This window comes from Limanda limanda, chromosome 20 (genome assembly GCF_963576545.1).
Source record: "Limanda limanda chromosome 20, fLimLim1.1, whole genome shotgun sequence".
NCBI classification, from domain to species: Eukaryota; Metazoa; Chordata; class Actinopteri; order Pleuronectiformes; family Pleuronectidae; genus Limanda; species Limanda limanda.
Genome location: NC_083655.1, coordinates 5284617 through 5307244, shown reverse-complemented (window position 1 = coordinate 5307244; position 22628 = coordinate 5284617). Strand labels below are relative to the sequence as shown.

Here is a 22628-nt window from a genome sequence, read left to right as displayed (position 1 = left end):
AGCTCGCTGTGACGAAAACCTAACAAATGTTACTGAATCTCTCGGGGTGGATCTCTGCAACAGCTAAAAAAACGAATTCCCAGTGCAAATGGTGTGTTATCTGGACCCGGGGGCAACGATGGTGCTGCGAGAGGAGAAATGAGCTTCACCTTGGGAGGACTGCCGTTCTCCTCTGGTGGCGGGGGCAGGGAGAGGGTCTTGTTGTTGGAGGGTGGTGGCTCCACGTGGTAGTCATTGTAGTTGCGGAAGCAGCAGAAGAAGGGGCTGAAGATGCTGCGGCTCCGGTGCTTCTTGAGGCTGCTGTTGGACTGGGAGACTGGGGAGAGAGAAAGAAAGAAACAGACAGAAGAAGAAGCGAGGTCAGATTCGGCTGCTTTCCATACGTCACCAGGAAAACATAGAATAAAAACTAGCGTATCTCAACCGTGCTAATAACCAATCTTGACAAGAATAGTCCAGAACCCTCCGTACAACGTAAAGAAATGATGATCAGTTAGCTTTAGAGGTGAAAGCAAATGGATTTTGTTATATATGATTAGACCAACCGAGGCTAAAATAAGAAAATCCGGCTGCTGGAGAGAGTGTCTTCTATCTTCTCATCTAACACTCAGAAGTACAATCACTAAAGTAAATAAAGTACTTAAAGTATCCACGACAAAGTTACTCAAACAGGAAACATTTCTGTTATGCTACAGAGCACCCCCTTATGGTTGACTGAAGAAAAACAGTCTAAATTTGTATGCGCAGTTTACAAACCGCACTCTTTCATAGTCTGTGCCCAGAGATTCACAATCCACGGTTATGAGCATTTCAACATTTAACAAACTTATTTTGATTTGATTTGTGCGAGAAATCATCATTTGTTGAGTAAATGATAGTGGCTGCTGTAATACACAGAATCGAATCAAGCGTCAGCCGTGGAAAGCAGGTGTCATATCTGTTTAAACACGTTGATGCTAAGCAGAGCTGCCTCTTCTCCCAGCAGAAGACACGCAAGCAGCTCAGAGTCTCAGACCGGAATGCGTCATCACATTATTGTGACAAAAAGAGCTGAGATGGATCTTGTACAACTCAGTGAGACATCAGTTCTTGAAATAGGGAGCACGGGCCAAAAATAGCCCGTGATCAGTGCCCTCAGGGGAGTTAGTCCAGGTAATTAACATCCAGAAAGGAAACGGCACCAGAGCAGACAGAATGATATTATATATGAGGGAGAAAAAGTACGAAAACCTGATACTTCTAGTACAAGAGACAGCATCCATGTCAAGTCTGTCATATGATTATATTTGACACAGATGAAACCTACGTTCACATACATGGGGAGAAGAAGTGAGCAGTGCTGCAAAGCTCCAGAGAGGATACAACACACATATAGAGATCCCAAGTTACATCATCCTTCCTCCCTGTCTCTGAAGTCCATGGCCTAGTTTCACATCCAAAGAGGAGAAACAAGTGTGGCTCCAAAGGTCTGTGGGCCTCCACGGAGGTCCAACCACAGATTATGATTTCCTTTATATATGTTCTGTTGGTGAGGATGAGCGGGTCAAATTCAAAAACTCGGGGAGCTTTGGCACAAAGCCTTGAAATCTGGGAGTGCAATTATCCTGAGGTGTTCCTGAAGTGGAAACTCTGCTATTTTAATTGCTTCAAAGGTTATTTATAGGCATGGAAATTCCAAATCAGTTTGTGACTTTGAAGTGTCCACGGGCCGACTTCGGCTGGAATCATCGTTTCCGTGCCTCCGAGCCGCCATCACCCTGTTTGCTGCCGTCTTGTTAACGTGTTCATGCGGCCGTGGGATACAGGCAGCACAGTTAGCCGTGCATGCTGAGGCTGTTTGCAGCCTGCTCCTATTCTGACAGACTTCAGACTGATGCCTAGAACTATCCTTGGGTTGCCTTGACGGAATCTGACAGGGCAGATCGACCGACGCCTTTGTTCTCGCCATCTTTGTAGTCCAGAGCTCACCCAGGTGATTCCTCTTCCTGGATAGATGTTCCGAAATAAACACTTCGATAACAGCTCGGATAAGGAAGGAGGCGTTGTGTGTTTCTATAACCTGTGCGGTGATTGAAGGAGAAACTCCATTTTATCGCTGCTGCTAAAACTGACACTGGCTACGAGTGCAGAGTCAATATCTCTCACTGTCTGAGGAAATAAAAGTAAACTTGAATGTTTGCTGATAGACAGTATATAGACAGAACATTAATAGTTTGAGCAAAACAGGAACTCATCTCATCAAAGGAAAAACAGCATTCACCCTGAGATCGAGGTCACCATTTGTTAAAAAATCTGATTTGTATTAGTTAAGTGGAATATTGTTAGCCATTTTCAGAACTCGCATTATTGAGAAATGATGAGACGCATCCATGGGGGACTTTTTATGACGTTGTAACTAAAAGATCAATAAAACACTGGCCAGTACTGTATTCATCAGTTTACAGTTTGTGTTTCCAGATTATAAATCTCACTCACTCGTGTTCCTCCTCCTCCAACAGGACGGGTTTCTTTTAGGGATGTTATGATTAGCTGCTTAATTAATTAGGTAATTAGTCTGACGCCCTAATGATAATCAATTAATTGAGATAAATAGACCGATTTCAGCTTCTATAGTGTGACGATTTGCTGCTTTTTTCTTTCTTGTATAGTTGTAAATGTACATTTTTTTGGTTTTTAGACGAAGAAGCCAAGCTGAAGATGTCACCTCGAGCTCTGCGAAATCGTGACATGTATTTTCACTATTTTCCCACATGTTATTTCAGAATAAAAAAGTCTTTATTTAAACCTTACTTTTTGTGAAATATGTTGGATAAGTTGAAAGCGATTTTCTTAAACAACAATATGATATTCAAACCAAAAACTATTTGCATGGCTGTTATACCACAAGAGGTAAGTTGAGGGAAAAAATGCTTCAAAATTCCTTGAGACCAGAACGAATGGATCTTCAACAAAACAAGTTTCCAGGCCCAGATTCATCCCTCACTCTCCCTTAAGTTGGCCTCACTCGCCTTGATGTCATTCCTCACTCCACCATTTTGAGACCATCTGCATTTTTCCCGCCCTGGTCCGCTGCCTCGATCGACTTCCCGCGAAAATAAAAGGGAGAGGGAGCTCGGAAAGGGAGGGGGGGGAGAGAGAGAAGGGTGTAGAATGGGTGGGGAGCGTTACTGTGGCGAGACAGCCTATACTTGGGTCTGGTTCTTACTCCACCCCCTCCTGCACCACCACCCTACACAAACAGAGCTTTCCTTTCTCCCTTTGAGACAAATAACATAGCTGAGAGTTGACTGCTGCCGGAGCCCGAGCAAACACACACACACACACACACACACACACACATGTACCGTACGATCACATGTTCGGGCGACGGGCCACGTGTACAGCGATCAGCGTCAAACACGGACACGTCTGAAGCACACAGAAACTTTTTTCTTTCGATGTCCTTGCTCAGGAATGCGAGTGAGGTCAACATGCCATAGTAACGCAGCGTTCGTCGGCCCTGAGAATAACAGCCAAAGGTTAAAGCTATATTTGTCATTCAGAAAAACAAGCACCTGAACCTAGCACCAACACAGGAACATGGAAAAAATGGGGAATGAGACACTAAAGCTCCCAGATTGAACGGTCCTGTTCATGAGGTATACACCCTTTTAAAAGGGTGGTGCACGCAACTGGCTTTATCTGACTAAAGCTCCCTGCAGAGCGCGAGATATTAGGATAAATCGGTTGCCTCTTCAGAGCAGGTGCATATTTATTTGCCCACTGAATACACTTCATTCGATTCAGCATATTCCCTTGATCTAAAGCTGTAAAAAAACGGCACTTCAAGCATTCTCCTGTGTGAAGGCTCCCGCTGAACGTTAGGTAACAGCGATTGAGAGTCAATGGGAGCCAGCTGGGCCCAGGCTCTCTGTCACCCGCTGAACCGCTAACAAGGCCGGAAGAGGGAGAAAACGCAGGAAATTCTCAGCATTCCTGACAGGAAGAGATAATCACCCCGTGACCCACAGCATGGAATAATGCCAGGCTCCGAGAGGGAATATGATCCTCGGCTTAGCTCAAGACCTTTTAGGTGGCCTCTTTTACTGTCACTGTAGAAGCTCAGAGTGTATGCAAGCAGTCAAAACACAACATGGCATATTAAGTATTTTTATGTTAAGCTGCAGTCTCCTCTTTTTTTTGTGCATGAGGTCTCTCAGGGTTATGTAAAGATTTTGAGCACCGTCAAAACAAGCGGTCCTGGGTGAGACAGGCTCGCTGACCAGAAAAATAAATAATTTGTATTCATTACAGCTTGAGTCTTATTTTGGTCGGGGAACGAAAAATAAAAACAAGGTTGTAAACCGTCCAGCAGTGGAGCCAGATTATCTAAATCATTTTTTTGGAGGATAAGCCAAATAAGGCCACACATGTAATATCTCTAATAATCCCTCTCTGCACCGTGTGTGAGGGTAAAAATAGAATATAGGGGATAACAACCCACACGGTAACATTTTTTATCAGTAAAGAGTTTGTCTAAAGGCCCATGATTCTTTCCCCAATATAAAATAAAATCCCAGATATTAGAAGAGGTGCACAAACTACTAGACTGTATGAAAAGATGGACGATGTGTCTCCACTTTCTGCTGTGGTTGAAAATTGATGCTAAAATATCACAGATACGACTGTCGCCATCTTGGGTTGATGTAATTTGGATTCAGTGCATTGGTGATCGTGGATTAGAGCCAAGCAATTGAGGCTAGCGTCAAATAATTAATTGAAACCAAACTCACCGGAAAAGCAAAGCTACAGGTGAGCTCTAATCCTGAGCACTTGTTGTTAGTAAAAGTAATTTAAGTTATCCCATTCTTGTAATGTGTTAGCTTCTAAACTACAGTAATATATTAACGTTTGAAAAGCCTGTGTGACAGCTGCCAAAGTGCGGTCATGACCAGCCAGGCAGGTAAAGTGTAAAGCACCTGGCGGACATGAGCGTAGACGGGAGAACAGTCCATGAGAAGGTGGCTTGAATAATTCAGGTGGAAAACAGGTCGGTTTTAAATGGCAAAGCCTGGGAACTTAACCTCCACCGAGATAAATCAGCCAGGAGGCAGAGGGAGTTCCAGACCAGCTATGCTGTGCTGAGCGTTGTAGGAATCAGGAGAAAACCCCTTCGTGAGACAGAGACACGGCAACATCAGCTAAAACTTACATGAGAATGTAGTTTGCACTTTACACCTGTTACTGAGATTTTGTTTTTAAAAGTGGGACTACCACAAAATACTTGCTCAGCTGCAGCCAAAATACACAATATAATTCTCCACACAGACAGACATGTATACACCAACAAGTAATTCACCTGATCATCATTCAAGAGCAAAGTGAGAGCTCCTGAAGTCGTCCCTGTCCTCTGTCCCTGGTTCACACTCACAGCAACAGACAGCAGCAAGAGAGAAGTCCTTGTTGTGCACTGTGTCAGCAAAATAACACTGAATACTAAGAAAAGGGAAGCTTGCAATACTTTCATCAATCCCTTGACTATTCCAATCATAATCGCAGAGGGTGGTGTCATGGTGGACAGTGGGTAGCACTGTCGCCTCACAGCAAGAAGGTCCCTGCTTGGTCAGTTCTGTGTGGAGTTTGCACTGTTTTATTCTGGGTGCTCCATTACATTACATTACATTTCCTTTAGCTGACGCTTTTATCCAAAGCGACTTACAATAAGTGCATTCAACCCCGAGGGTACAAACCAAGAACAACAAGAATCAAGACAGTACAATTTCTTCGAAATAAAGCAAAACTACAAAGTGCTATAAGTAAATGCTCCAGCTTCCTCCCACAGTCCAAAGACATGCAGATTGGTCAATTAAAGACTCTTAATTGACTCCAGTTAACCAATAGTGACCCTGCGACACGCTGGCGACCTCTCCAGGGTTTACCCCGCCTCTCTCCCAATGTCAGATGGGACATTGGGATGTTAAAAGGATAGGCAGATGGATGGATGGTTACTGTAAAGTTCCAATGTGCAGGATTTGCTTAATTCTGACGTATGAACAACAAGAGCTGTTTTGTTCTTTCCCTAATTAAGAAATCAAATAATTGTTTCATTTTGATTTTTTTAAACAGTTTTGCCCCTGTGCATCGGTAAACTTTCATCTTGACTATTGATTGTTTTCACACAAAAGTCAAAATCGCACCGAGGGAGCCGATGATAATTACAACAGATTGGTTTCCAACACATTTACACTCAAGAGCATCTGTTCCACAATACACTTGAATGTGTGCCCACTCACACACACACACACACACACACACACACACACACATTAACAGTAAATCCAAACAGCTGAGTGGAGTTAGGTAGCATCAGATGAGCTGAGCTTGACAGTTCAGCCTGTGTGTGTTCACTGTGCCGAGGTCGTTGGATGGGTTATGTGTGCGGCCATCAAGGCAATAATAGCACAGTACGATAAAATAAACTCCCACTAAGCCTGCTCACTTCCCCCACACAGACAGCTGAGGCCGGGGTGAAAATTACCGGCTGTGGTGGTACACTCAGTTCCAGCAGATGCTTTTACTCACGCTGACTGACCCTCAGCTGCCCTTCTGGCTTTCACTCCCCCTGCTTCTCCTGGAGGTTTCATGGACATGTTTGCATCCTACGTGACGTTACGCAACTGACATTCACTCAATAACCCAGTAACATTTGAACAAGTCAGAACAGGGTTTTTTGTGAGATTTAACTAGGGACGGGAATCGGCAGGGACCTCCCGATACGATACTATCACGATACTTAGGTGGCGATACGATGCGTATTGCGATTCGATGTTCGATTTCCTGGGATTTCTTTTGGTTATTTTTTTTTTTAAATACTGGACCATGGAAAAATGTTGAATCATTCCTTCAAATACAACACAGTCAAATTCACTTAGAGCTTTACCAGTTTTATTTCAAATATTAACATTAACTTAATGACTGCCGGGCAGCCAATAGAGAAAATAAATAAAAATGTGCCCTATTATTGTATAGCCCCTGTCAACTGCACACAAACTGACAGATTAAGAAATGTATGCCACTTAGGCTACTTTTAAACAATAAATAAAAGGTAAATTAAACAGAATGAAAAAAAGTTTACTTAAAATATAAACTTTGAAATAAACAAAAAGTAGGCTATTGTTATTTGCATGTAGCCGATGCAAAGCTAGTGCTTGGGTATGTTTAGATTATTGTGCAAAAACAAGAGCTGGTCAACATGCTCTGGGGTGATGTTGCTCCCCCAATATACCCCCCCCCCGGTATAAACCAATAAATATGTCCCTAGATTTAACCACATATCTGTTCGGTTGTAATTTGCCGTGGCTGGGTCTGGTCCTGCTTTCCTATAGCGGAGTGGTGGCAGTGCCAGTCTGCGTGCAGCCCCCGGGGGGGGACGAGGGCTGCTGCATCTCCAGCGCTCAGTGAAATGAAGGAGATGACAAGCGCAGGGAAATTAACCCACTGAGAGCTCAGGGAGAAATAATGAGGGAGATCTGACTGAGTTACGCAACCAGAAACAACACAGCCCACGTTTGTTTGGAGCTGCGGTGGATCATTATTTATATTTCCTTTTATATCCTCATCGACATGCTCTTATTATATTATATACTCCATGCCAGAGGCTCGGTGACTGATGGGAAACCTTTCCTGCTCCTCTGTTGGTTGAAAAAGAAAAAAAAGGATAGAAGAATTAATGTCAAATGAAATTAAAGGCCTGTCTTCAGGCTGCTCTTGACAACCCGAGTGATGCTGCTCCTGCAGCTGCACAATTGGAAGCTGGAGGTGGGTCCAGTGAGTGGATGGGCTTAAAATACCAACAATCTGGTTTTGATGTTCCATAAAATGTTGGAACTTTAGACCACAAACACAACCTCCATTTCCCATGATGCTAGAAAGATCCTGTTAAATCCTCCCCCCTATGGTAAATGAAGGCATCTTTCAAACTAAGGGTGGCTCCTTACGAGAGAGTAATCCGATCTGATCGGAACTGGTTATCCGGCCAAATGATCCTGCAGTGTGACGAGTAGAAATCACTCCAATGAGAGCGAGCTGACCAGGAAGCGCCACCAGTACTTGTGTTGAGAACCGGAACTGTTAACAGTGTAAATAAGACAAGTGTGTCCCAATTACCAGGAGGACAAACGTGTGAAACTGTGGTAACTCTTTCTCCACTGTGTACGTTCTCACGGTTAAAAGATAAAAAATCTTTAAGATCTTTATGTCTGTGGTCTCCCATGACTTTAAAAGAGTGCGCAGCAGGCATAATGAGACGGTCTGTAACTTAGCGCTTTCTGTTTAGAAAGCTAAGATGACCCTGATGAGATCAGCTGTACTGACTGAGTCGTACTCTATATAATGAGAGGATCACAGAGTGTGAGACTCTCAAAGTCGCTTCAAGTTTTCTTCTCACACAGCCGACGTGAAAATATCCGTAAATCAGATTCATGCACATTAAAATGCTGCTCGCTATGAATGGGAACAAACAAGTAGGTCATAGTTTTTGTCCTGTTTGTGTACCGCTGCATCGGTTTCCCATGCCGGTGCTCACTGAGAGGCGATCATCTCGACATTTCCACACACAGCATGTCCCACTTAGTGCCCCCTGAGGTTTACAGTTAAACAGTGTTCACCTTTAGCTCTGGAGAGGCAGAAAAAACACCTCTCGGCGTCCCGCTGCAGCCTCTGTGCTCGTGCATTTGCTTATTCCAGGCTCGTTGTTTTAAAATATGTATAAACCTTTTATGCTCCTCTGTGGAATATATCACAATCTGTCACGCGGCACGATTCGGGACAGGTGACAGAAAACCATTACGGGCTAAACATGAGCTCCCCTTTAGATAGCTAATTACTGGTGATGAATGGCAGCCAGAAGAGGGCAAAATCTGCAGAGAGGCCGTTCCCGTGTCAAAGCCCGGCTTGTACCTGCCTGCAACCCAACACACACACTCTCTCTTGCTCTCTCTCTTCTTCGACGCACACACACACAAACCTCCACCCTTTCCTCCCCCAGCCCTACCTTTCTCTGACTCTATTGATCTGTTTTGACAACGTCCGTTAGGCTCACTTAATCAGCAGACCCGTCCTGTTAGAGACAGGCTTTAAAGGAGGCAGCCTCCGGTGGTGGCTGCGGCGGCCTTGTGGCGTTGCTTGCTCCAAAGGGACTGTGGCTTTTGGAGCATCAATAATGGTCTTTACTCATTTACAGCCACTGAACACCATCGTGTAAAGATATGCAGTGGAAGACTGAGTGATGTCATTCCCCAAAAATATTGTGTATTTACAGCTATTCGGGACATTTGTTTGTTTTCAGGAGTCAATCTTGAGGAATTTGACAGATTGAAAATCACTGATGCTTTGAAATTGGAAACAAGACAAAGCTTCCATCTTCTGTGCTTCATTCAAGTTGATATCAGTAGTGTTTCTCAGTTATCTGGCACAAAAATGTATATTTTCTGAGTCAAATCGCTATAATAAAACTATTTCATGGTACAAATCATAGCCAGTCACTGCTCAGGGGGAGGTCGACAAGGCATTACATTGTTTTTTTTAAAGAATTTACTTGAAGTTTTACTGTAGCGGTCTCATTTCTTTTCATTTGCAAACAGGGTTCATTCCAAAACTAGCAGCCGCAGCACAGTGAGCTACACTTGGGGCCACGTTTGATCATGAAACTTCCCACAATGCTGTCGAGCACACACTCCAAAGCACACAGACATAAAAAGAGGCCCAGAAAACCCCAAACCTTCCAGTGCAGCAGAACAAACCAACAGGGAAAAACAGAGTTGGAGAATACAGAGAAATGTGGAGGTTTTTTTTTTGTGGAACTTATAATTCTCAAAAACAAGCCAATCACGGGGCAAAATATGAGAAGAAGATTTGATTATTAACACTGTGTATACATTTTAAGTACAATAATCTTTATACATAACATTTGCAACATGAATCATAACTCAAAAGCAGAGAGTAACACATTTGAAATGGTGTCTCCTGCACTGTTGCCCAATCAATATTCATCTTGTAACACAGGAATGAAACTATGAACAGGAATAGAAACAGGAACATGTCCTCATGTGACTCTGAGGACTGACATAACTTTCTCCGACCAAAAGCATGAAGGATTACACAAATAAAATGATAGTTAAATAGAGTGAGATGAACGAGAATAAACAGTGGTGCCGGGAAAGTACATTTTGAAGTACTAAAAACTGCATAAACTAAATTTAGGAAGTTTTTCAAAATAAAACATCCCCACTTTCACCAGACATGACAATAAATTCAGTTTATACTATACAGATTTAGTGTGAATAAATTTGTATAATGAGTAATGACAAAAAACTGTCAGGAGAAATTGGATGCAGAATATGTAGTTACAGTTGAAAGTTTTCATTTGTTTCACTTTTAACTGACCGACAGACCGTGCCAGCGATGTCATTTGGAGCCAGCGTCTGTGAAGTAGCGGTCAGGGGATGGAGCCAAGTGGTCAATCATGTTTCACCCCATTTTTATAGCATCAAATTAAAGGAATTAAAATCAAACTTAAATACAAAATGAAAACTAGAGCATACATCAGTGCGATAACAACTACCCAAGCGATCGAGACACTTTGGTTTCCCTGTGATTGAGCAGCGGCGTTTGTGGATCGGAAATCTTGCACCAACAATAGAGTCTGTGATAAGATTCCTTGACAAGTAAAAGGATGTTAACAGTCTATTTTAGACCAGAAGCCAGAGCCTGGACTTCAGAGCAGCAGTGATGTGAACCCTAGCTCCTGTTTAAAACAGAATTCTGAGTGAAGGCTGGAGCGTTCACAGTCTCAGCCAGTGTAGGAGTGAAGAAAGAGTCAACCCACGCGATTTGTTCCCCTGTGGCCTCTCTGAGGAGGGATTGCAGCTCGATTACATCTCCTTCATTGTGTCTCTACAGGCTTCCTCCCAATTTAAGGACACTGCTGATCTTTTTAACTTTGTTCTTCTTTATTGCGAACGGATGTGAAATTCTGACATAAATCTTTGTAATGCATTCCTTGTCACAACAGATAACCTGTACTAGGTCTGGAAAAACCCTCTAGCCCGGCTCCCATTATTACACTGTATTATTTTTTAAATGACATTTTAATAACATGTTGCCACCAAGTCCTAGAGTGAGGAAATGCACTGAGCAGAGGGAGAGACACCGGGCTGATACTCATCTGGGCTTTAGATGTCCTTCATATATGTTACAGATTATAAACACATGAATATCCCACCTGTATTTACATTCTACACCTTTACATTGTGTACATAGAGTTGCTGACTCCTCGATTTCTTGTTTAATTTTCTTTAATTATTTATTTATTTATTTGTATTTTTGTTTCTTGGAATAAAAGAGAAAAGAGAAAGATATTGGGATTTGCGTGGTTCGCTAGGTTGTTTTGCAATTTGTTTTTAAATAATAATTGATGTGTTTTTCTAACCATCAAGTAAATTTGACATAAAGTGTAAAGTTTGTATTCCGACATCGCTTTCAGTCTTTGAGGTTTTTCTTTTGACAATGTTTTGAAACCATATTACGACATCGTTTCCAGTTTAAAACAAGCGATTGAGCCATTTTTGGTGATTGACTGTTTATGAGTTGAAGTATAATTTAATATTCAGTGCTGGCAAATCCACAGTGGTCACTTACAAAGCCAAACAAACTACTTGAAGAGCAACAACAGCACAAACCAACCCCAACCACGCTGTTATTTTCTACTTGCAGCTGTAAAAACATTACATCCCCTCGTCCTGTGGGCCTGAATCAATGTACAAGACGTAAATTAATACAATCCCTCGTGTTCCACTTCGGCCGTGCTGATGCACGCACTGGGGCCGGAGAGCCCACACATACGCTTAACAAGCTTATCAGTCAAGCAGCTTAAGAAAAAACATTCAACTCTTCCCAATCAGCTGACCAGTATGGCGCTGGACTGAAGTTATAAAGATGCGCTGGGAAACATCTGACACCTCAACACTTCCCTGGAGGTGCAGATAATCTGCTTTTCTGAGCTGCATTGGCTGAAATAGGCTCATAAATCTGTAATAAGGACGAGCACTTCAGAGCACTGAGTCCAGCTTCCCCCTCCCTCGTTCTCTCAGTCAAAATGGTGCCGGAATATTGACTTCACTGTATGCACATGGCAAACTAATGCGATTCTCAAGAGAGATGGATGGCTTATCCATGTATAAATAAATATATATATAGACCTACTGAGTAGAGGACTGTCGTCCTCCTTTACCCTTTGAGTTCACAGTCAAGTGGTAACTTGTGCCAGAGACACCAGGGCGGCCAGAACTCTGCAGGCTCCCCTCACTAACTGTGCCTACGCAGGTGTGGTCCACACATCATAAACACTTTATAAACGTACAGCAGCAAGTTCCAGGAATAACCTCAAAAGCAAAGAGCGCATATAATAACAGGCCTTTCTAAAAATTCACATAAAATAAGAGCCACTGCATTTATTTCCTTTTCGTTTTCTTTCTTGCGGTGCAAGGATCTTCTCACCAAGAGGCCTTCGAGGGATTCCTATTTGCCGTTCACGTACACCAAAAACCAAACATGCATTTCAGGAAACTTAGAATTTGTCCTTCTTGTTCTTTTTTTTAAAGTTAACATTGATTCCTCTGACTCTATTTAGCTGTGTAGATGAAGCAAAGATGAAAAAAAAAAAAAAAACCACATATTTGTCCCTGTGCGATGCTAAAGCAGAATTATTATGTATATATATTTACTCCGGAAAACGTCTGCGCCTGAATTTTCTGGACGTTTTCCTGATCCTGTCTTTCGCGTCTGAAAACTGTCAACACTCAGCCAGCAGGAGTGAAGAGCTGAAGTCAGATTTGAGATAAGCTTATTAAGGTAAACGGCTTGTCCATTGATACTAGTTGGACTGTGAAGTCATCTGAGCAAAGCTGAAACTGATTTGTGAAGCGAGATGGAAGATGGCCGGCTCACCAGTCCCTGTGCGTTGATACGGTCCAGTGGTTACATATTATTGCATCAGACCTTGAAAAGTATATGGCGGCCACATGAAAGACCAAGTGGAGGCAAGAAACACTGTTTCCTCAGCCTCCTAATGCCGGTCTCTTTGAAGTAGCTTTAAACGAATACAATGATACTGCTTTATCTCTTATATTTATATATTCCTTAACAGTCTAAATGTGCTCACAGTTATCAGTTTTATAAGACATTTGTTCAAACCTGAGTCAGTCATGCAGAAAATAGCCTTGAAAAGCTTCCATAAGTATAACATGGTTGATTTTGTACCGATGTATGTGGCCTGTCTGAAGAAAGATACCACCCACATTATGATTCCTGCCCTCACCTCACTGAACATCATCCATAATGCATAAAGATATAATCTGCACCTGACCAAATGTCCAAAAACCTCGGCTGTAATGAGTTACTATGTCTCTTCTTGGAATGAAACTGATAGGACTCTGAAAATAGCTTGCCAGTGTTCTGAAATATTCAGGGTGTGTGTGTGTGTTTGTGTGTGTGTAGTCATTTGTGGCTTCAGTGCACCCCGAGCACTGTGCAACTGTCCTGGACAACAAGTGCTGTTTGTTGTCTGCTTCGAAGTAGTGGTGAAGAGCAGGGACTCCATTCAGGAAGCTCCCCGCCGATTCTGTGTCTTAGTGTGTGTGTGTGTGTGTGTGTGTGTGTGTGTGTGTGTGTGTGTGTGTGTGACGTCCGATCTGGTGACTGACCCTGGATTTTATCCTACCGGATTAAATGTTTGGCTGTACGTCATCTGGGATTTAGTGTTGAAGACAAGCAGGATGTTGCAGACCAGGAAGTGTGGGAAATTCTGACCAAACGACAGTTGTATTTTTCTACTTGCAAATTCCCTTTAAATTAAATTATCAAGGCAGCGCCCAAAGATTGGAGAAGGCTGAAAAACATTAGACAAAATAGTGGACAGTGCAGTTTCAGTCCCTGCAGGTGTTCCTGACATATTGCTTTCACAATAACATGAGGTCACTGTGACCTTTGACAACTGAAATCTACTCATTTAATCTTTGAGACCAGGTGACAACTGATAAAAACATTTAAGAAATTCCCTTAAGACATTTTAAATATCATATAAAAGAAGCTGAAGACATTTTTTATGAGGCCACCATGACCTTTGACCACCCAAATGTACTCACTTCATCTGTGAGTCTGATTAAACATTTGCACCGAATTCTTAAGATAATAAACAATGACGACACAGAAATGTGTCCTGTGAGGTCACAGTGACCTTTCACCACTAAAATCTAATCAGCTCATCCTTGACTCTAAATGAACACTCATGCTGAATTTGATGAAATTCCTTCAAGGTGTCCTTGAGATATCGTGTTCTCCAAGAATGGGACGGATCTGAAAACGCGACGCCTAAAAGACAGGAGATTTATCAAAACCTCACTTCTCAATTTGAACACTTGCGTCCAATTACTTGTCAAAGTGAACAAGTCCCAGTTGTCTTGGTCAGCACTTTGTTCCATGACCGCTGGCTGGGCGGTCAGTGAGTCAGAGTGGTTCATGTGTGTCAGTGCTGCTCAGCAGAGGGTGATGCAGGAAGGTGACCTTTCCTCCCGCAGAGCACCCGGTGTAGCAGGAAGCTGTGGTCCCCCCCCCGGCCTTCAGGCACCCTCGGAATGATGGGGGGTCCCTGAGCTCCTAACCACCATGCCACGATCACCCATGGACACCTGCATTTGTTCGTGTGTACACTTGTTTCTTTGCGCCGATTCATGCGTGCTATGCAGAAATTAATTAAATATACCAGGGTTTCCCCTCTGATGAGGGTTTAAAAATAAAAGTGTTAGCGCTCAGCCTGAAGACAACCCCTCTGCAAGTTGATGGAAACTGAAAAGCTCCTTAATCTTGAGGGGGGGATTTGTCACTGATGCCATCACCACATGGTCAGTGGTGACTCTGGTGCAAAACAAGACGGACAAAATGTGTTTTCGCTCAGCCCCTGTAATCTGCAGGGCAGCTGTTGAGCTGTTGTTTTCAGGCACAGCTGGAATTGGATGTTTCTAGCAGCGTGCGCACAGACTGTCTGATACATGATGATTATTACGCTGCACGAAGGAGCCGATGATACAGATAAAAAACACAGTTTTTACTCTTTTAAAAAGGCATTTGCTCAAGTGTCCTGCTTTAAAACTGTGGGCAAAATATGAGCATCTATAAAGCGAGACATGTTCTTATGATATATAAATACACTTTTAAAAATGTGTTGTTTTACAGCTGATTCCTGGAGGGATGTGTTGGTTTTTCAGTGTCACTGGTGCATACAGGGATGTCACCAGTTGGAGAGAGGAGGAGAACCCGCCCCCTGTAGTAAACCAATCTCACTCCACACACACAGAAAAAGAAAATATCACATGTTTTAAGTCACACAAAAAAACCTTTAAGATATCAAATATTAAAGTCTCCCGGTCTCTCTTCAAAATAAAGCTGTAGACAGTCCATGCACAGTATGATATCCAAGCCTGGCTCTGTGCATGTTCCTCTGCTTCAGCTGAACAATGGAGGTTTTCTCCCGTCGATACTCTGTGTCTCTGCTGTTGCAGACCCAGGATCGTGCGTGTGTGCACATCCCAACGTCAACAACGTATAGGGCTGCACCGGAATACATGCAAATCCCCATAATTTACGCAAAATCCAGGACGGAGCGTGTGAGACATTTGCATAACAACAACAAATAACGGAAGATAATGAATTCCGTGCGAGCGCCTTACCTTTATCCTGACTTGAAGAGATGCTCTCCTCCTCTTTCGGATTTGCAACCTGTGTTATTATGGACGTGTTGTCCATGGAAACGAGATGTTCTGCAACCCTCGGCCACACCGTTTTATTCCTCGGTAATAAACATTACCAAGTGTCCCACGGTCCCCTGGCTGTGCACGGCCGAGCGCGTCCGCTGCTTCTTGCACCATTAAAATCCCATTTCACTGGAGGAGTGAGGTCCCGTTCCCCCGCAGGAGCCTACAGACAAGACGAGGAGGAGGAGGAGGAGGAGGAGGAAGAGGAGAGCTCCAGGGGGCGTCCAGCATGTGAGGAGGGGACAGTCCGACGCGCAGGAGACAGACAAAGCGTCAGTCCTGCACCGAAGCTGCCGTGCGTGTCCGCTGAGGCTGTTGCAGGAAGCATAGCCCCCGCCTTCTGCTACTGTACACACACACACACTCTCTCACACACACACACACACACACACACACACTCACACAACTATATCTGCTGCATGACACGCTGTTTACCCAGAGATGGCGGCCGTCCTCCCGCCTGTCTGTCTGCCTGTCTGTCTGCCACAGGGTCACACTGTCTCCCTGCAACAACAACAACAAGTCCTCAGCATGTCCTGTCTCCCTCCTCAGTCCAGAATCACACAGAAGCTCTCTCTCTCTCTCTCTCTCTCTCTCTCTCTCTCTCTCTCTCTCTCTCTCTCTCTCTCTCTCTCTCTCTCTCTCTCTCTCTCTCTCTCCACAATAACTTTTGGACTGTATACAGATGCACACACAGGCAGACAAAATTGTAAGCTATAAAAAACAATAAAAATATATAACAAATAACAAATTCAATCACCTAGTAATTGCAAAATATATTACACTATGTTAATTTAAATAAATTAAATTAAAAAAAAAAATTTAAAAACCTGCGCAATAACCCTAACCCTTCTGCGCAGGATGTGCGCAGGATCGTTCTAAAGTCATTGCAAATAGTTAATATTTAGATAGTTATTATTGTTAACTATTATTATTATTATTATTGCATCCAGACACTAACCAATTCTGTCAGATGTGTTTTCTCACATATGCATATTCTTATTTATTTATCTACATACAAACATACATTTCATCATTCACTTGATCATATACATGCTCTTCACTGTTGCCCAAATGCTGTGATAAATCTTTTTCACCAATCCCAGCACTGTAATATTAAACAAATGCGGCAATTTTCAATAAATATTTCAAGTCAATTGAAAAACTGCTTCGTAAAATGTTTTGTATACTTAGAGAAACTATATCCAGATGACATCGCAGTGATATCATCAGGGTTGTTTTCTTCAACTCTACGAAGCCAAGACTGTAAACTGTTGTTTTCACACATTAAGAAGTTCTCACCACGATGAATAACCTTTACAGCGCAGGTAGAGTCAGTAGAGTTCCTCTGGAATCTGTTGTTTACATCATGTAGCCTCTGTCGAAGCTCCTCCTGGGCAACAGAGCCCTACACCCTCCACATGCACTGATACACAAACATTATTCATGCAGTTTCAGCTTCAGCAGATCGAAGAATAACAGCAAAGGAGATAGAGTGGTTTTCTGGTCCGTTTCCAGCAGTGACGTGTTTGAGTGTTCGTCCCTCTTCACCTTCACTGTCTATTTAATGGAGCCGAGGCCCACACATTCCTAAATGACCCCACCTGAGAGACGAGTGTGTGGTGGCACAGGGACGGGACGACAACAGCAATGAGTGCAGGCTGTCATCTGTTTGTGCTGCTCATAATTAGCATGTAATGTCCGGGCCAACATGATCCTCTCAGTGTGTGTCACCGGCTCTGTCACTGATGTTTACAACAATGCATGTGTTCGAAGGAAGAGGCCACACAGGTCCCCGAGCCACTCTGCACGACCACAATCTCTTCTGAGCACTTGACTGTCTCCGATTACTGTGCCACTCGATGACAGCGAGCACGTGTACAGCTGCAGAATGCTTACTTCACACAGATGAGTAAATATTCAAAGGAAAAGAAAGGGAAATAATATAAATCAAGAGTTTATGGATCAAACATCTGTCAGGAAGTGTAAATTATTGGTGCAGAGGAATGTTCAGTCAGTGTTTGCTAATTTTTGTACGTTTAGCATTTTTAATAACAACAATCAGTCATGGACTTACAAATAACTACAACAGTGCCACTTTCTTTAGTATTATTGAGAGGGGTGGAAATTGTGATCAGTGGCTTTTTGTCATATCCAATCTGTCCGGGCCAAAGGTGCTGCATCACTGCCTGAAGTAGCCCACATGCTATATAAACGCCATATGCTATCTGGGTTTGAGACCTTTTGGAAAATTAGAGCGACAGTGGAAAAAAACTACTTCCGCACAGTGTTGTTGGTGGAGGGAGTGGTGAGCGTCAAAGGGATAAAGACAGATCCAATCAGAATGCTCATACGCCCCCTAATGAGATGAGAGTACTCACTCCTTGATCATCGACATTAAACTCTCTTGGCCTCTGACATTTCTCTCTTCGAGGGGGAACGGAGTGTCACTGCCCCTCCAGCAGCGTTTTCCTGTTGATAAATAATTGAAATTAATCTGGTCTAGATAAAATAACTTTGATTGGACACATATGATCTTTTTTCGCGGCCTTCAAATATATCAGAGTGTGGGTCCTTGAATGTTTTATGAACGTGGGTGTAGTTCAGTAAGGAACTGGAATCACATAATCCTTCTTCCCTGCATGAGCCTTTCCAACAATTTCCTCAAGTTTTCAGACCTTCGAGGTCCTTCACACATAAACAGTGACATGGTGAGGCTTGTAAAGGGACATAGCTCAGTTCAAGGAGGGAAAAAGTCTCTGAATAACAGATATAGAAGTTAAATTAGTTGAATAACTGAAGATGCAAGACTGTTGTCTAATGTTGACAGACGTTGCATGTAACCTTATCTTAAAAGTAAATGAAACACCAAATACGAGGAAAACTTTTTTTATGAGCTTTTCTTTCTTTATTTCCTGAAAACTCAGGCAGCAGCTGATGACTTATGCAGAAGAGCTCAATGTAGACTTGTACATCCAGGGGACCAGAAGGTGGAACAATATACACCAGCAGAGTAATATGAACAATTGCTGTCACTTTCAATCAATAAAATTGTATTTGTATGGCCCATATTCAAAAATTGCAATTTGTCTCATAAGGCTTTAACAAGATGTGACATCCGCTGCCCTTGACCCTCCACAAGATTAAGGAAAAACTAAAAATCTAAAAACTTTTTACAGAGGCAGGCAGGGACACATTTGAAAAGTAGCAGCGACTTGGCAGAGTGTAGTGGGGCTCGTAATGTGCCATTAGCCGGCGAAAAGCATTTGTCTTCTACCACGGAAGCGTGGGTCATCAAGAGCGATAAATTCTGTGATTCTGTCATTAATTGCTTTAGCTTGTGGACTGTATCCAGCAATCTTCTTTTTCCTTCACTAACACTGGCTGCAAGCAACTCGCATTCTCGCCAGGCATGGTCGTTGCAATGACGGACTCCAAGGACTCCGACCTATACACATCATGCTGGTATGGGTACTCCTTGGAGAGGGAAGGGAGTATTTGTGGAGCGAAACATGCCCAACTCTCAATGGTGTACAGATGTAATGTTTGAGCATGGTCGAAGATTCCTCAACAGGGGATAGAGAACATGGAGAAAACCTTTTCTAATTTAAAAGGGTTTGGAGATGGCGTTTCACAGTCGGGAGAAGAACCTGCAGATGGCGCTGGAATTTCTATGGTGGCTGCACAAGCAGATCTTTGAAGACAGAGACAATATATTTTTCCAGTGCTGGATCTTCCATATCCATTTCAAACAGCACACTCCCAACATTCTGCCACTTTCTGCAGAGTTTTTTGAAAATGGCTTTGTCTAGGCGTTTAATAATTTCCGGGTTCATATCAAATGGATCCTGGATTTCAGCCCATACCTTTTCAGAGAGACGTTGGATGATGGTGTTTGGTGATCTGAGAGTGTTCAACACATTTGCTTTGGCAAAGATCCTTGAAATCAGCTTCTCAAGAATTATCCGGATGAATAACGTTTTTCTTTCCACTGTTATTTCTTGCTCTTTTTTTCTGTTTTCTTCATCGAATTCAGGAGTGGTCACCCTGCTTTCTGAGCCAGACCCTTGACGAGCTGCCGAAGGCAGACTGGCCCCACCGATCGGGCCCTCTGACACAGCTTTTTCTAAAGTTTGTGTTATCACCCTGGAAGTGAGAGTTTCGGACTGTGTGTGAAGCCACCACCTCATTACTCCAAGGAAACACCACACAAAGGCAAGGATGTCAGCTGATATGACAGCACGTGGCGGACAAACCGTTACACATGTGCGCTTTGGTTGTGAGGCTTTTCGTCGTGAAGTAACCTTAGGGCTCATCCTATCAATGTGATTGTTGAGGATATTATTCAGCTCGTTGGTTAACTCTAGGGTTTCACCACTGAAAATATCATCCATCCATTGAGACACATTCTGCCCCTGCTGTATCTCACCAACTACTGTTGGAAGCAGAGCGTCAATATCTCTCATGACAGATTGCATTGACTGCTTACTTAAAACCTTGTCAAAGGCTGGGTTGTGAGGGCTGTCAAAGTACTTTTTATTCAATCTGCCCACAATACGACAAATGGACGCTTGGGCAAACTGCTTTGCAGCGCATGTCTTAATCCTTCCACACACTTTCTTCAGAGAGGGTGTGCATGAGGCTGTTTCTAGATCATCTTTGTTTTGCGACATGATTTCATCCACAATCACCTCAGCAACGTCATCTGCAACATTCTTAATCTCCAGAGTGGAGCCAGATTGCAACTGCTCATAATCTTCTTCCGAAATTTCATCGGAAGAAGATTCTGTGAATTGAGAGACCTCATCCTTCATGATCTCCTGGACAGTTTTGGATGTTGCAGACAGAAGACTTCCTCTGCCTTCTGAGATTGTCTTCCAGGATGAGTATGATGCCTCACTGTCTTCTTCATTGACCAGTAACAAGTGGTAGACCTTCTTTCTGCTCTTACAAGGTGCACACATACATGTCAGATTCCTCATGAGTCCTTCGGTCATTTTGCCGGCCTGTTGAATCATACCTTGTAGTCTTTTTGGAGGTGTGACTCGAGGAACAGTTTCACACTGTCCACGCTCATGGAAAACGACAGAGTTGACACATTCTGCAATCTCTTTAGCAATCAACTTTGTCAAGTGCTCTGAACTGACCAGATTGACCTCATCTGAAACGTCAAGAGCCAGAGCAAAAACCTCAGGAAGTGTGTTGCCCAAAGAGCAAATCACACTCTTCTCAGACACAGGCACAGCTGTGCTCTCAAGACCCTTCATGATGGATTGTGTCACTAAAATGACAATTTCCAGCAGCTTCTCTCCCAGTCTGGTTAATGTGGCCACATCAGGTTTGCCAGATTTTAACAGTGTCCATTGTTCTGATGTCAAGTCTTTGAAGAAGGACGTCACAATGGGCAGAATGCTGTCCATGTCAACCTTCATGTTTCTGATATTGATTGTCAATACTTTGCTCTTCTTCGTAAATTGGCCGTTTTGGAAAATCTCAATCTTGCTGTATGGTCTTCTTCTTTGTTCCTTCCCTCCATTGGCAGACGTGAGGCCCCTCCTTTTATATTCTATATGTTTATGTAATTCATGCAACAATGGATCAAAGAGAACACAGGAGTAACGTGAGACATCACATTGCAATCCTTTAAGGCACGCGCTGTTGCTGTTGCTAGGCAACGGTGGCGCTTTGAACTGATAATAAACAGGAGCCCTATTAAATCATGCTGTTGCTGAATTGTTCCAACCAATATGTATTCTTTCAATCTATGCCATTTTAACTCTCCCCTGTCTTACGGGTAACAAACACAAAGGTGTTTCCTGCCAAATGTTAATATAAGGGTGATTCCTAGGCTCTGATCTGGCAACCCCCAATTTAATAGTGCATCACGCATTGTCGGGCAGCTGCAGCCTGGAGGTCACTGAAGTGGATGTGACAGAATCTTTAATGTTAAGTGTTCATAGTTTCAAGGTAGCAAATTCCAAAGAATTGAAAACATCTTCAAAGGACAGATTAAACAGCAGTTAATAGGGGAGTAATGCAATTATCAATTGGTTTGAAAGTTAACAATTAAAAATAAGCTGCTTTTTGTTATTAGAATATGTTTATAATTTAAAAGAAAATTCCTCCTAATAATCTATCATTTGTTCGTATGTGGCGCCACCTTGTGGAGTACACTTAATTTAAGCTCCTGGAATGTATTTGTTTCAAATGTGGAGACATCTAGTAAAATGATTCAGTAACATCCACCCAGATGTGGGTTCATCATGAGCACTTAAAGGTGCTGCAGTCTTATACAAGGATTCAATACAGTACGAGCCAACAAAGTTCCACCTTCTCTGTTTGATTTACCGCAGCAAATCATAACATACACACAACTACGAACGACTATTGTATTACAAGTTTTAGATTGGTGCACCTGTTAAACTCAGTGTATATTCAACGAATTTTGGTCAGCCCTTACCTTAAAAATGCATACATGTAGTCACAAAACATGTGAAATTTCAACTGTAAATTAATTAATCTTAAAATAAGTAGCTCAAACTCTTTCGTTGTAAATGGTCTTTTCAAATCATGTGTACTATTTTCCCTGAAACAGTGGCAGATTATTTTGTTGATAATGTTTTGATACACCAAAGAACCCTTTAGCTCTTTAACCTAAGCACCTTTACTATGTCAGAAATATCAGAAAACATGCACAAGGAACCAGATTTGGGGAATTTGGTATTTGTGGATCAGTCTTAAAAAAGAGCGGTCTGAGAGAGAGTCTGGAAGTGAGGAATCATT

The 22628-nt window shown here is 42.8% G+C and overlaps 1 protein-coding gene across 1 annotated transcript in view; it reads right to left on the bottom strand.

The window, feature by feature from the left end:
- Positions 1-16132, bottom strand: part of ctdspla (CTD (carboxy-terminal domain, RNA polymerase II, polypeptide A) small phosphatase-like a) — a 30226-nt gene extending 14094 nt beyond the window's left edge. Inside the window, exons 1-2 of the mRNA XM_061093745.1 lie at positions 15762-16132; positions 150-316 (exon numbers count right to left, since the gene is read on the bottom strand). Coding sequence (XP_060949728.1) covers positions 150-316; positions 15762-15837 — 243 coding nt within the window. The 5' untranslated portion in view covers positions 15838-16132. The remainder of the gene's footprint in view (positions 1-149; positions 317-15761) is intronic.
- Between the last annotated feature and the right edge of the window lie 6496 nt (positions 16133-22628).